This window comes from Limanda limanda, chromosome 3 (genome assembly GCF_963576545.1).
Source record: "Limanda limanda chromosome 3, fLimLim1.1, whole genome shotgun sequence".
In the NCBI taxonomy this organism is placed as follows: domain Eukaryota; kingdom Metazoa; phylum Chordata; class Actinopteri; order Pleuronectiformes; family Pleuronectidae; genus Limanda; species Limanda limanda.
Window position 1 is genome coordinate 10,534,163 of NC_083638.1, and position 14,018 is coordinate 10,548,180.

Genomic DNA, 14,018 nt, shown 5'->3' on the forward strand with positions numbered 1-14,018 from the left:
GCAAAGTGCTTTACGGGGACATCGGAGACTTGTAATTATATCAAATCTCGACAGTGGTTGCCAGTGCTGATATTTGTAATATTTACTATTTGACAATGACCTTCAGTATTGCGGTTGCGGATGTCTTTTCTGAACCACGCTGCCCTTTGTGACCCAAACTCTAAAATGAATGTTTCAGTTGCCAATACCCTCACTTGTAGAATAACAGCCTGTATATGACGACTGTGTTACTTCTTTCAACCTGATATTGTCTTCCACACAGCATTCTTCTCCCTTTCTTATTTCGCCCTGTGTATCCTTTCACGCGGGACACAGCGGCCTCCGATTAAACGACCTTCACGCTGAAAACGGAAAGTTTTGATAAAGAGTTGGATCAATTTGATGAAAACTTTAGCAATTATTGCGTTGGCCAACGTCTCCCAGCTGCTAGGTGACTGACGACCCCACAAGTGTTTCGGTGAACACACAAACCACATCGTACATTTGAAATGATTCTTTTTCTTACAGTAATAAAAATGTAGTAAATGCTCATCTTGACACATTGATAGCAAAGCACCACTGGCAATTTCTTATCTTCTCATTCCTTCCAGATTAAAATCAATACTCGGTGTACACCACAAAGAGCTCCCATCACAAATGAAAACACGAAGACGCAGTGTAATGCAGCACACACCGTGAAACAATTGGACCAAACCAGTGAGCATCACTGTCGTTATTTCTCTCCCATTCAGACACTTGGCGTCCCGGTGTCTCGGGGTAAAGTGAATTTCGGTCATGGTGCACTGTTCAGGACTCATGAGGCCGACGTGATCATTATCTGTATCTGTTAAATTACTTACACACCATCACAGCCACAGCAAGCTCACAATGATTAAAAGATTATGCTCTCCTATCTACGTGCTGTTTAACGCAGTGGGTGATCTGGGTAAGGGTTTGTGGATAATTCATTTATTTGTGCCTGGGGGGGGGGGTTCAACCACAAAATGGACATGGCCTGTCTTTGGCCAAGCCTTGAAATTTGGCATAAATATGTATTCATCTTCCCAAGAGGATTAATTACACCCAATCAACATTTGCTCCTGTCCGACTCTTCACTTGTCCATTTAGAGTATGAGGGGAAAAAAAAACAATAATCTACCAACAATACCATTATTATTACAAATGGGAAAAATGGGGGCGAGTGTGAGGCGTGAATCAGTTATCACATATCTGTCTCATTGTTAGTTTCAGTTACACTAAGGATCTTTGACCAGAAATGTATTCGATCCACTGTCGAGATGAGCAGGCGTACTCACTGAATAAGAACAGAAATTAGATTACAAGGTCAGTGGCTAAGTCTAATGCACTGGAAGATTAGAGAGAGGGAGAAGAAATCATTTTACATGGCTATTGTTGTCATGGGGACCGAGCACTTGCACTGAGCTGTGTAAAGCAACAATTTAAAATGTGTTGTGAAAATCTGAGTGGCTATCTTTCCTTTGCCATTCGGGGAACATAAAAGACAAATCTGATTCAAGAACAGAAAGAAAATGCACTTTTTGTTACCCATTTAATTAATTTAATGATTATATCCTTGGTATTTTGTCAAAATCATATTTAAGCAAAGATGTATACCACTGATCTAACTCCAGACATCAGGTTGAATAAGTTATAGTATGAGAATTATGCATTTCTCAATAGGAATGAGCCAAAGTAGGTTTCCAGACATAAAATCTGCAGCAGTGGTAGTTTCATTTATCTGTTAATGTCGTGGATTTGGACTTTCACACATATTCCACTATCATGGAAATGGTCACACATTATTTGGTATCTGCTTCCAACAGCAAGGCCCTGCACTGGTTTTATTTCTTCCTACACAAGCTATGGTACCAGTTAAAGCCAAAGTCATCGGAAAATGTATTTGCGTCATGTATGGATGGTTAACTGGACGGATGGATGGATGGGTGGATGGATGGATCAGCATAGACAGAGCTGTCAAAACAACCTTAACCATCGTTTATATTTAAAACTGAAATGTTTCTGCAGGTTCTTACATACAATGCCACACTGACATATCGGTCTATAGAAGAGCAGGAGCAGTTTGATGCAGTGTTAGCACAGACCTCTTCAGGGCATGAATGCATATTCCTAGCTGTTCCTGTTCTTGCTCCAGGACAATGCTATCAGAAGAACAGCAGTGTGCAAAAATGCATTCCACATTATTTTCTGTTCACAGCACCACTGTATTATCCGAATGTTAACCGAGCGACACAGCTGCTGTGAAATTGTAATACAGTGTGCGCGGACGCTTGTAGAGAAGCAGCAGGAATGAGCAGAATCACGTCTGGAAGAAAACATTACAGCAAAAGGCCCAAAAAAAAGCTTTTGGACTGTGGTGCATGCAAATGTAGCGAGCGGTCCATGGCGGCTTGTTTAGTCTCTGCAGTGCAGTACAGCAGGTTGCTGGGCTGCTTGGTCACAAGGCATTGCACTGCCTGATGGCTAGAAACACCAGTTTAGATGCTTCGTCTTCCCATAGAGGGGATGGAAGGTGTTTCCTAAGGGTGAGTTTCTTTTCGGCCTTATCACCCCCTTGTACTGGTGCCTCCAGCCCAGACAGCAGTTTTTCACAGGTGTCTTCCTACTACACCACCTCAAAGCACACATATTGTGGACTTCACTAATTGATAGAATATGTTGCTTGCACTGAAACACAAGAGCCCCTCGAGAAAAAGTCCAATCTGCCCTTCTTTGCCCTGTTCCCCCATGTTATCAGCGCATATGAAAATCCAAGCACACACAGGACTGCAGTATCACTACATTTGCAGTGTGTTTACTGACACTGTGAGTTGCTTGTTCCTCTTTTGGAAAAGAAACGAAAAGAAGGCTTGTCAGTCGCTGATACCCTTAATTGGGACTGGGGCTCATCCAAGCATTCCTCATGGATTGGTACGGGCAAAGTAAAAGCAGATCCATTTTGGATCCTGTCTTTGTTTGCTGTAGGTGGTCCAGCTCTCCAAATCTCCTGTTGAAGCAGAGGTACAACACTTCACTATCTCGTAATGCACAGCAGCCAGTCAGGAGCAGCACTCTTCTGAAATGCTGCTGTTGATTAAACTGCATTTTCAATTCAGTATTTAGTCCGTCCAAAATCTCTCCAACCTTTCTTTCCAAAACAGCTTTGAGACCATCACAGTAAAGATATGATTGAGGATATATCCTTGAACATTCTGGGAAATTGAAAAAAAGAATAATAAACATTTGCACATTGAAACAATTTATATTCATGCATGCATTTATTTGCATATGTCTCCCATCACAAGACGTGATCACACATTCAAGCTTCCCTCTAGTTTCCCTCATGTTCTTTGAGCTTCAGTAACGGTTGCTAGTTAGTAATGAATTCTGATTTCTATATGCCATGTTGGGTCTTTGAAATTAACTGAACGTTTTTCGTACAGACTGTAAACATGTTTTTTTAAGGTGGGGGAACCTTAATGCAAATGTAAAATGTAGAAAAATAAAGGAAATAAACTACAATGAAAGTTATTTTTGGCTCCATATGGGAAAGTAAATTACGTATGATTAGTGCTGGAAACCCTTCCTGGTGCCTCTCGTGTTAAAAGCTCTTTGTCCTCCAGCTGTTGAGCTGATCGGTTCTCTATCAGTCCCCTCCACTCATCACCGCTGGAGTGGAGGAGCAGACGTCATATCACTCGAGGTGCCCACTGGAGATGGAGCTTTGTGACGTAGAGCAGGAAATTAAGTACAGTAGGTGATGAGCAGGAAAGGTCAGACTATTTGTTGGCTCCCTGGTGCTGTTACTCTGCCAGTGACGCTGTCCTCTGCAGATTCCCTTGTCTGTCCACAGCGTCTGATTCAGGACATTCTTTTATCTTTCCAAAGCACAGATCGTTTTGAAAGCACTGAAGAAATCAAAGAATATGATTCATACCACATTTTCATGCATGGTTATTAAAGTTAGTATAAGAAGAGTTACTATCAAGCCCATTTGACCTAACATCAACAGTAAACATGTAAATGACTAATCATACTAAGGCCGTATAGGATGAGTTGAATTTGAAATAAGGTTAGAAAGACGTATATTGACTCCTGCAACAATTTAATTTGTTATGGTTGTTTACCGAGATTTAACAACTTTGATAGAATATTCCACTTAAAGTAGATGAAGCTAACCTCTAGAGTGGAGCAGTGGAGTTTAGAAAGAAACACTGAGTGAGTGAAGAGAGCATCGTAGGTGAAAGGAAAGAGAGTAGAGGACATATGTCTTGTATAATTTGGGTTTGGGAGAAGGTAATAAAAAAAATGAGTGAAATTAAACTAATAAAATTAGTATATTTACAAGACTTGGCATTTGAAAGGTTGTGGATGTGCATATCTGTCTATAGAAGAAATAGTACGCGCGTTAAAGAAATTGATTAAAATTCATTGGCAATTACATATTTCCACCAGGAGTAACATCAACATCAATGGCACAGCTGTTTCCTCGCATAACAGTCTGTAAGCAGAAGCTGCAGCTGACACAAAAGTACCTTGGGTCCGATATTTGAATTACAAATTGATCTGAGAATAGTTCAGAGTGAGATTTAAAACAGTAATATCTATCAGAGATTGTGAAGTTATGTAAATGTTGTTCTTTTTTTTGCAGGCTTTATTGCCTTTGTTTTTTCCTACTCTTCCTCACGTTGACTTTACTTTTCTCTTCTCCAATCTTGCTTGCTCCCTTTTTATCCATCCCTCCGACCACCCTTCACTTCCATTCTGGAGCTTTGTCTTCCTTTTCTATTTTGTCTCCCTCCTGCCCTTCATCTCCCCCATCACCCTCTCATGAGAAGCTGCTGCCTGGCCTCAAAGGGAGCACTAGAAAGGATCCATCAGCCAGACTAGTATTCTCTCGAGGATGCATCCAGCGTGTTGCTCTGTTCTGCTCCTCTCACTATCATATCCCTCCAACCCCAGATAGCCTTTAGTGTAGGACCTGTTTTCAAATTTGCTGCAAAGCTGCGTGGAGCTGTAATTCTGTGGCTTGTTGGACACCAACCACCTCACGGCAAGCACATTTCCCAGAGCTGTGTGCAATGTATTCTCTCTCGGTGTCAGGCGGATCCTTACGAACACAGGCTGTTTAAAATACAGAATATCATTGCATTAGTGGTGATGGATTGCTCATGTGTGAGTTTTGTAGTGGAGGATGAAAGGGTCACAACGAAAACCTACAGCACAGAGGATTAATCTGCCAGATGTATCTTGTGGGTTTTCGCGCAGCAGCTGGAGACAGCGGCGCAGTACTTTGAGCCTCCATGTCGGACCAAAACAAAGCCTAATTCATCCCCAAATAACATCTGGGCATGCTTAACAGCATGGATAAATAAACAAGCCCCATGGACACTAAATCCCCCGCACTCAATCACTCTCACTTCCTCTCCAGCCGCTCCCCCTTGCCATTCGGAGGGCTGTAGGTTGTTGGCGAGGGGCTGGCACGTCAGCGCTGATAGTGTGCATCCAATTAATTAGCCAATCGTTATCTAATTTGTAATAGCCCGACGACTCGAACAAGAAAACTCCCTCATAGTTGCAAACAACCTCTGGCCCCCGAAAAAAGAGAGGATGATTCTCTCCTCCTCTGTGACCTCTGCGATCTGCTCATGCTGAGTAGGACGATTTAAAGAGAGGAATGTGAACGGAGTTCGGTCAAAGCGTCCGTCGATAAACAACAATTGTTGCTCATGGCTTATATTTACTCATCCGATTCTGCAGACTCAAACAGCTCCTGGCTCATCCTAATGACTTTGTATCAGGAGGCAATCTAATGGTTTCTTTGTCTCTAAGTTATCCGTCTTCGTGGACATCTGCAACATTTGCACAGTGCTGTAAGCAAAAGTCAGCAGCATCTGACACAGCTCTGAATCCCTGGCATTTCTCAACACCTGTGCCTCAATGTTATTTAAAGCACTGAGGGGCGCTGCACCAAACATCAGCCACCGGCTATTTGCTTGTATGTGTTTGGTGTGTCGGAGTGAGTGTGTGTGTATGTGTGCGTGTGCATGTGCAGGAAGAAACTTGCCTTCTTGACCATAGTAACCATGGGCAACGGGCTATGCTCAGACAAAGCAGCACTTAACGACGAGGAGGCCATTTTGTGTGAAGAAAGGGAACATGGTGTGTGTTACATGTCTTGCATGCAGGTTCTGACAAATACAATTTTGGTGGTGAACATTAATACAAAGATTCAGAGCCTCAACTTGAATAGAATTTTAATTGAACTGAAATAATGTTCTTTTTGTCAGTACTAAAATTATCCATCTGTCTATCATCGCGTCCGGAAGATTTCAATTAAAGTGTAACCTTATGTTTTCATCACACGTTGTGATACTTTAAATTCATATACGATAGAGCTACTTACTGGGCTCATATTGTGAAAGTCTATATTTGCCTGGTTAGTAAAATTATTATTATTAATTTAATTACTTTAAAAACATAATCAGGATGAGAGATGTTGTATAAGAGTAACGTTTCTTTATTTCACTGGGCCCAACAGGATCTATTTCAGATTTCTAACTTTTTTTAATAACTGTTTTTCCAGCTCAATGCAGCACATGCCCAGTGGCCTCTTATCTACACATGTAGTGTCGTGGTGCGCTGGTGCTTATCATCTGTCCACGGCTCTTCAAGGTGTCAGCGGGAGGAGCAGTATGTTAGCTGACAGCTCCTGGGCTTTTCAAAGTCACGTGGATTTCTGGGCGATAAAAGATCCATGATGACGTTATTTGCATGAGCCGAAATAGAAATACGAATGTTTGAAGTAAATTCTAATGTAAATATATATTTATGATATCTTTCTTCATAAATCATTCGTTTTGTCTTGCTTTATTAACAAAAACTACAGTTATTAATTGTAATCTTTTACAATGCATGAATGGTTTCTGAACTTATTAATCCTTTTTTTCCCATTTTGTCAATCGCTTGTGAAGCTTTTTGAACTGGAATTGATTTGTTTTGAAAGGTGCTATATAAATAACACCAATCAATAAAGTGATTGATTGATTGATTGATTGATTGTTTTGTAAGCAGGGGGAACAGACTATGAAAGAAATAGATCTCCATGGGAAGTGTTCTATGTATCAGGTGCTTTCAACTGGGGCCCGGACCCTGGTGGAGATGAGGTGGACGAGGGAGGAGGCTTCAGATAAGAGGGTTTGATTGGACGGCCGGGCATCCACAGCTGAGGAGGTTTTAGGAGCTGGAGGTGGATCAGTAAACACCACGCTGCTGAAATGACACCTGAATGCAAGTCATTGGCTACAGGTGAGCGTGTCAGGTCGTGATTGGACGAGACGTGAAGGAGCAGGTGGAGCTTAGAGATAACAGGAGAAGTGTGAGAATGGAGCTTCGTGGAGGCTGGTGTTTAGGTTGGTTACTGACTGTGCTTCATAGGCAGATACTGACTCTGTAAGTCTTCAACAATGTCAGATAAGAGGGCTGAGGAAGAAGGTTCTACCTCTTGCAGCCTCCTTCCAATTAAACAGACCAAACATATCCCTGCACTCTTTAATGGTAGGGCTTCATCTATATGCAACAGGGAGCCAGTAAAGACACACACAGAGAGACAGCACCATTATTGTGTTGTGTTTTGGTTTACTTTGGAATACGCTTGGTCTGCTGAGCTTTACTTTCAAAGCAGAGTTGGTTTTTTTGTGTGTGAAGTTGGACTCCCGGAGTGGGAGAAGCATTATTATAAAGGCAACAACAGAATTGTGCTTTTTTTTATTCTCACTTGGCAAAAGAGAGGAGATATGCAAGTGATTTGCTCGAGTTTGTATTTGTACTGCTCTCAGTTGAGGTGGCAGAAAGTGGAACCCTCAAACTATTTATTTATCCATTTTCACTACTCAACTACATTCCTGCATTTGCATTGTGTTGTCGGCTTGGGGCAACCAACGTGCACAGCTGTCAATCCAGAGAGCAACCTTCACATCCTCTGTTCTGACCTTGGTGGGGTCTAGGTAACAAAGGGCTCCAGTTAAGGTCAGGGAGAGATTTTTTAAACAAACTTCTGGCTGTATTAAATCACTTCACAATCTTTTCCCTGTCCTTCATCAAGTGTCTAAACAAAACCAAAAAAAGTGAAGTAATGCAGTAGTTACAAGTAGTTGCAGTAAGGGTGTACTGCAAACCCAGATATCTGATATATACAATATTTACAACATATAAGATCATAAGAACCAGTATTATACCAACACACACACACACACACACACATATATATATATACATATACTGCATACCTTGGCCATTTTACTGATGCGCTTTGCACCAACAGATTTGCAATTTGTGAAATATGTAAATTAGCAACACTTCCTCATTACATTAAGAGAAAAGTTTGTTTATGTTCCACTTGAACACATATATGTGGACTTATTCTATATCTAATATAAGAATCACTGGCCAGTATTTCATACGTAACGCTATAAAGGTATGGCCTGTTCCCTGAATCAGTCTTTGTCTCTTCACTGCTTCAAACAGCAGGTATGCAGAGATTAACAGGGAAAATGACTGATACAAATGATCCACCGCTGCCCACTGGGGCCACTGATTGGACCAATCTCCATGCAAATGGTCATATTTATTTCACCGGGGGAATAGTAGACTACAAAGTGTCCTTGATTAATGACTGGCTCTGCTTTTGTTCAAATATTAAATACAGACATCACAGTCTTATAATTATTCTATAATCAATACACAAACTGCTAATATCCATACAGATACACCAGTGGTGTGGTAACAGTAGAAATGAGCCGAGCAGTCCTTAACCATTAAAATCTAAAAATAGAGATCAGTTAGAATGATACTGAAGCGGGAGCGATACGTCGCCTTACATCTCACAACAGTCAGATTTCTGTCGCATAAAGGATCTGACATTGTCCGTTTCCATTCATTACCCTGCCAAAGAGGCGTGGTTTCTACCTTTTTACTGCTTGTTGGTTTTTTTGTTAAGAGGATTACACAGAAACTACACAACAAATATGGTGGAAGGATGGAGCCTTGGTCTGGGAAGGCCCCCCCAAAAAATGTACATGTGGTTAAAGGGGCAGATCCAGTCACCTTAACAAAGCAACACATAACATTATACAGAAGTCTTTTATTTCCAATCTGCTTCGCAGTTTCCATATCAACATACATTTACTCTCTGTTAATCAAGCTGAGGGTTGTCTCTGCAAAATCTGCACTGAAGTTTGAGACAGCAAACAGGAAAATACCGGATTCTGCATCGTCCCTGGAGTGTGTCATTGAAAGTTGATGGTGAAACATTGTGAAGAATAGAGAAGACGAGAACATATTTATCCTCTTCACTGCACAATTGGCAAGTTTGATGTCACTTCAAAGGAATATAGCTAATACTTCTCTAGCCATGGGGCAGTGCAGAAAGGTGAACATCATGAGACAGGTTAGGCCAAAAATTTAAGAGATTTAATTTGCTCCTCCTACTGTTATGAAATGATATGTTATGTTACACTTTCGTCTCTGTCTCTGTAACATTCAGCCTTTTTTTATCTTATTTTTCAACCTCTCCAAAATGATGAATTATCAATAGTATCGTCACCATTAGTTCGCCTTTCCAATCATCGTTTACACAGAAGAGTAAGTCACATGCACATCGCGATGTGTTAATAGTTCATCTGCTCCGCTCTGCACACCATGCACATGTATGCAGTCATTTCCTCTTTCTTCCATCTCGCTCCCCTAACAGCTCCCCAGATGTCTCCTCATTCGTCTACAATCTCATTTAAGGAATTCATCTTGCCTGTCTCCCGGGTACCATCTCTGTTGTTCTTCATGCAACTATGATAATGTGTGTCTTGGTTAGACTCCTCATATGCCAATTATGGATGCCTGTTATTGTGATGGACTCCACATTCGCGCAGCAGAGTGACTGACTCTCACTTCAGGCCCTGGTTCTCTCCGCGTCTTACATCAGAATGTGTTTTCAAAGCCAGGAACAAAGGCGCGGGCAGCAGGGCTTAGAAGAACATGAGGCACGGTCTTATTAAACCAGAATTTAATCAGTTCATATTCTCTTACATATCAATGACTGAATCCTAGTCATTAAAAAAACACAGAAAACGAGCTAACACAGTATTCTTGTCATCTTTATTTTCTCCAATACTCTCAATGTGAAAACACTTTTATTTGTGTTAATGCTTTGTAAGCCAAAAACACAATGTATTTATTTGGTTTCTAAATTGCATTCAATTCAATTATATCTGTGTAGCGTCAAATCATAATATACATTGTTCGATAACCCATTAACATGGGAGAAGACTGAAATTACATAAGGATAGAATGTCCTACATGTTGAGTTGTGTGAACATTGTGGCCTAAATATTTTATATGGATATAAGATGAAGAACATTTCAATCAAATACAGAAGCCCTGCAGTTTATGCAATAGTTGGATTATTATATAGGTTTTAATTTGTTGAAACTGCATTTGAGGAGACTGATGTTTTATAGGAAAAGGTGTTAACGATTGACACATATTTATAATCTTGCGATTGTGCCACTGCATATAGATGAGTAGTGGATTGGTATTCACACACAAATCCCAACGAAGAAATAACATCAACATTTTTCAATTGAGCTTCAAATCTTCATTATTCATAGTTTGACATGAGGGAGCAGGTTGAACCTTTGGGAGTCAACCATAACTCCTGGCAAACCAAAACGATTTATTGTTCTCAATGTTGGCACTGATCAGCCTTCCCCTTGCAGCAAGTATTTATCCAGTGTCAGAAATGATTTAAGTGGAGGTTAAGTAGCCATTAAGACATTTTTCTAAATAGCACCATGATAAAATAAAAAATAATACTTGAGATTGAACCTGTAACCACTCAATTGTATTACGTTTAACACAATAACTCGATACGAGCATGTTTTCTCACATCTGTTCTTCTCCAGCTGAGTCAAAAAGTTCAAATTAACAAGGAGAAAAAACTTCTTTCTGTGAAAATTTGTACAACCTACCTACAAGGCAATTAGCTGCTTGTGAAGCAAAGGGACAAATTAAGATTAATTACAATTAATAGTTAACATTTTCTCTCTCAGGACAAAAACAGATGAATCCATTACCTTTTGAATTTTGATATACAAACAGACAGAAGTGCCTGCTCCTTTGAAAAGGGAAGGGGAAACTGACTCAAAGGACAAGATATCTTCAAATGGCAGAGCAGCGTTACATTTCATGCATTATTCAGGTTGCTCTATCAAATGAGGTTTAAACAAATGCTGACTGTAACACTGAGGAGTGTGATTTTTTGAGGGGCTGAATAATGATGCACAGTCATCATAGCAGTAGCTAGAGAAGAAAGTCCTGCAGACAATTTGTTGTAGCACAAATTGACCCTTAACATGTTGGAAAGGGGGTTCCAATAATTTGTTTGAGTATGACATCAATCCAGACTCAAGAAAGAAGGAGCTTGTGTGGTTTGTACCAAGACTCAAATTTGTATTGACTTTGATCAAGTATGTGTCAGAAATAAAGTATATAACAATAATAATATAATATATAACAGTATAGCGATATATATCCTAATTACTAGGCGAATACTATCAAGTGTCAATGTTTATATTGTCTTATTTGGGACGGCTCTATTTGTACTTTGTTAACTTAAAACTCAAGGTGTGTTTTTCTGAGAATCTGTGCAGTTTCGTCTTAAGTCTTTCCAATGAGCGGCTCCTGAGAAAGCTTCAACCTTCGCTTTTCAAAGTGTTAGTTGTTATTTAGACGGCATAAAATTGTAGGACTGTAGAGCAACTAGATTATAGGGAAGATTCACCAGTATCACTTTATGTTGAGTTCTAGTCTAAATGAAGGCTTGAGGGATGGGAGGGGAGGGGGAGTGGAGAGTGAGGTGAGGAGATTGGGTGTTGGAATGAAGGTAAGGAGAGAGACAAAAGAGATAGAGGAAAGAGAACCCAGGGTTTAGTGGGGTTAGGGTTGATATCACTTTCAGAGGTCAGAGCTGAGTCGCTCTTGTTCTTAGTCGGAGCTGAGGGATTGTCTCCATTTAAATCCTGTCTTTGTTTTTCTCTCTGTACCTGGAGAGTCGTCAGTCTTACGTAGTTCATTCCTACGTTTTGCTCTCTCCTCTTCCTCGTCATCCTGAGACTACTTGGCAATCCCGAGGGGCTCAGAGTCAGGGCTTCTCTTTATTCCACTGGAGCCTTTCCTTGTCCAGGTCTTAATGCACCTGGATCAGAGCTGGAGGTTGACTGAATTTGTTCATCATTTACCTGATAGAGTGATAGAGACATTGGGACATTGGCCAGACACGTCTCTGCCTTCTTAATCCTTCCTCTCTTTTCTTTGGCATTGGGCACCATCCTTTTTCCTTCATGGCAATTTCAAAAGCAGATCAACAACATAATTCTTATTCTCATTGACTCCGTTGAATTGAAGATAAATAGAAAAGACGCGCTGAATGTAGATGCATTCAAATATTCAGAAATCGCAGTTTAATCACATCTAATAGCGATTGTGAAGTGTGGGATAGTAAGGCCACAAAATCTATATTCTACTACATTGCAATACAAAACTAGATAAAGCCTATTCTAGTTTAGTTCCAGGGCTTTACCTGGAAATCATCGAAAGAAGCTTCAACATCACGTCCATGAAAATTCCGCTGGCTACACTAAAATGTCTGACGGCATATTCTGCAGTGAGAGATGAAGGTTGACAACTCAGTCGGATGTTCGGAATTGAAATGATCAGAGTTGTTGAACCAGCTAAGTATGTATAAGGTACTTGCAAATTGAAAGAGTAGTTCCGACCGTGCCCAAGCAATTTAAAATAGAAAACCGCTGTGGACAATGGTATTCAATATAAGATGAGGTGCAAACTCAAGGCTCCAGACCAGAGGGTGAGGGAGAACATGCTAAGCAGGATGACAGGCAGTCACATAGGAGCGTGGTGAAGGTTGAATGTGAGAGAGTTACAATACAAGGGCCAGGCCATACCGGGTGGTTACAGGTACACTATGAAATAATTGCACCAAAGAGTTGAAAAGAAGCGCAAACAGTATTTACTGTATAAAACAATGTGGTATTCACAATAATATATACATTAAAGACTAGAAAAGTACTCAGTAGAGAATGTACCTCCTCCGAGGCCCAACAGGCCCTGAAGAAATCACATTTAAAGCCATTAAATCCAGGTTTTCACTTGAACCCACACCCAATTGTGCAATAGCCGCTCCGAATCTCTTTGTATGTTTCCGGTTCAGACGGACAATTCTGTCATCCTTCTCAAGATCGACGACTAACATTGGCCTGTCTTTCTTTTTCTCTCTCTCTTCTTTTTTAGACGGCCCCCTGGGACCTCGTGGCCTGGTGGAAGCTACAGAGATGTGCACGCAGGAGTGCCTGGTCCTGGGACATTCAGACAACTGCTGGATGCCCCCGACATTGGGAACGTACCAGAAGCCCAAATCGCCCGTGGCCAGCTTTGGGTCTCAGAGGGAGTGGGGTCCCAAGGACAAACTTCTCAATGGACACACTCTGACCAGAGCCTGGAAAAACGAGAGCGCGCGGTCAGATCATTTTGGTGACAGGAAGCAGTTTGGGAGCGGAGAGGGACACTTCAACAGCAGTGGTATGGCTGATATTCCACTGGTGAGTCTGAAGTCCTGCCAGCCGGCCTCCTGCCCGGACAGCCCCAAAGACCAGCAGCTATAAGACGGACTTTGCTTCTTTGCTGTGAGACGCCTCACCATCTGGACACAGAGACGAGGCGACTCACCTGAGCACCTCTCCGGTTTTATTCTTTCCTTTCTTTGCTTCATCTCTTCCCACTTAAGTTGATGCTTCTGCAGTGTGATAGCCACATGTACTATGTAGGCCACGGAACTCTAGCGCTTATGCTGTGTACTCTACAATTCAACTTGACTATGGCTCTCGAACCTCTTTTGTTTTTTTTTGATGAACTCCCATGGATTTTCTTCAACGACGTGCAGTAACATTTTT

General features: G+C 41.1%; 1 protein-coding gene across 1 annotated transcript in view; it reads left to right on the forward strand.

The window, feature by feature from the left end:
• LOC132998931 (protocadherin-9) overlaps positions 1–13,730 on the forward strand; it is a 189,759-nt gene extending 176,029 nt beyond the window's left edge. The window contains exon 4 of the mRNA XM_061068683.1: positions 13,360–13,730. Coding sequence (XP_060924666.1) covers positions 13,360–13,730 — 371 coding nt within the window. The remainder of the gene's footprint in view (positions 1–13,359) is intronic.
• The last annotated feature ends 288 nt before the right edge of the window (positions 13,731–14,018 follow it).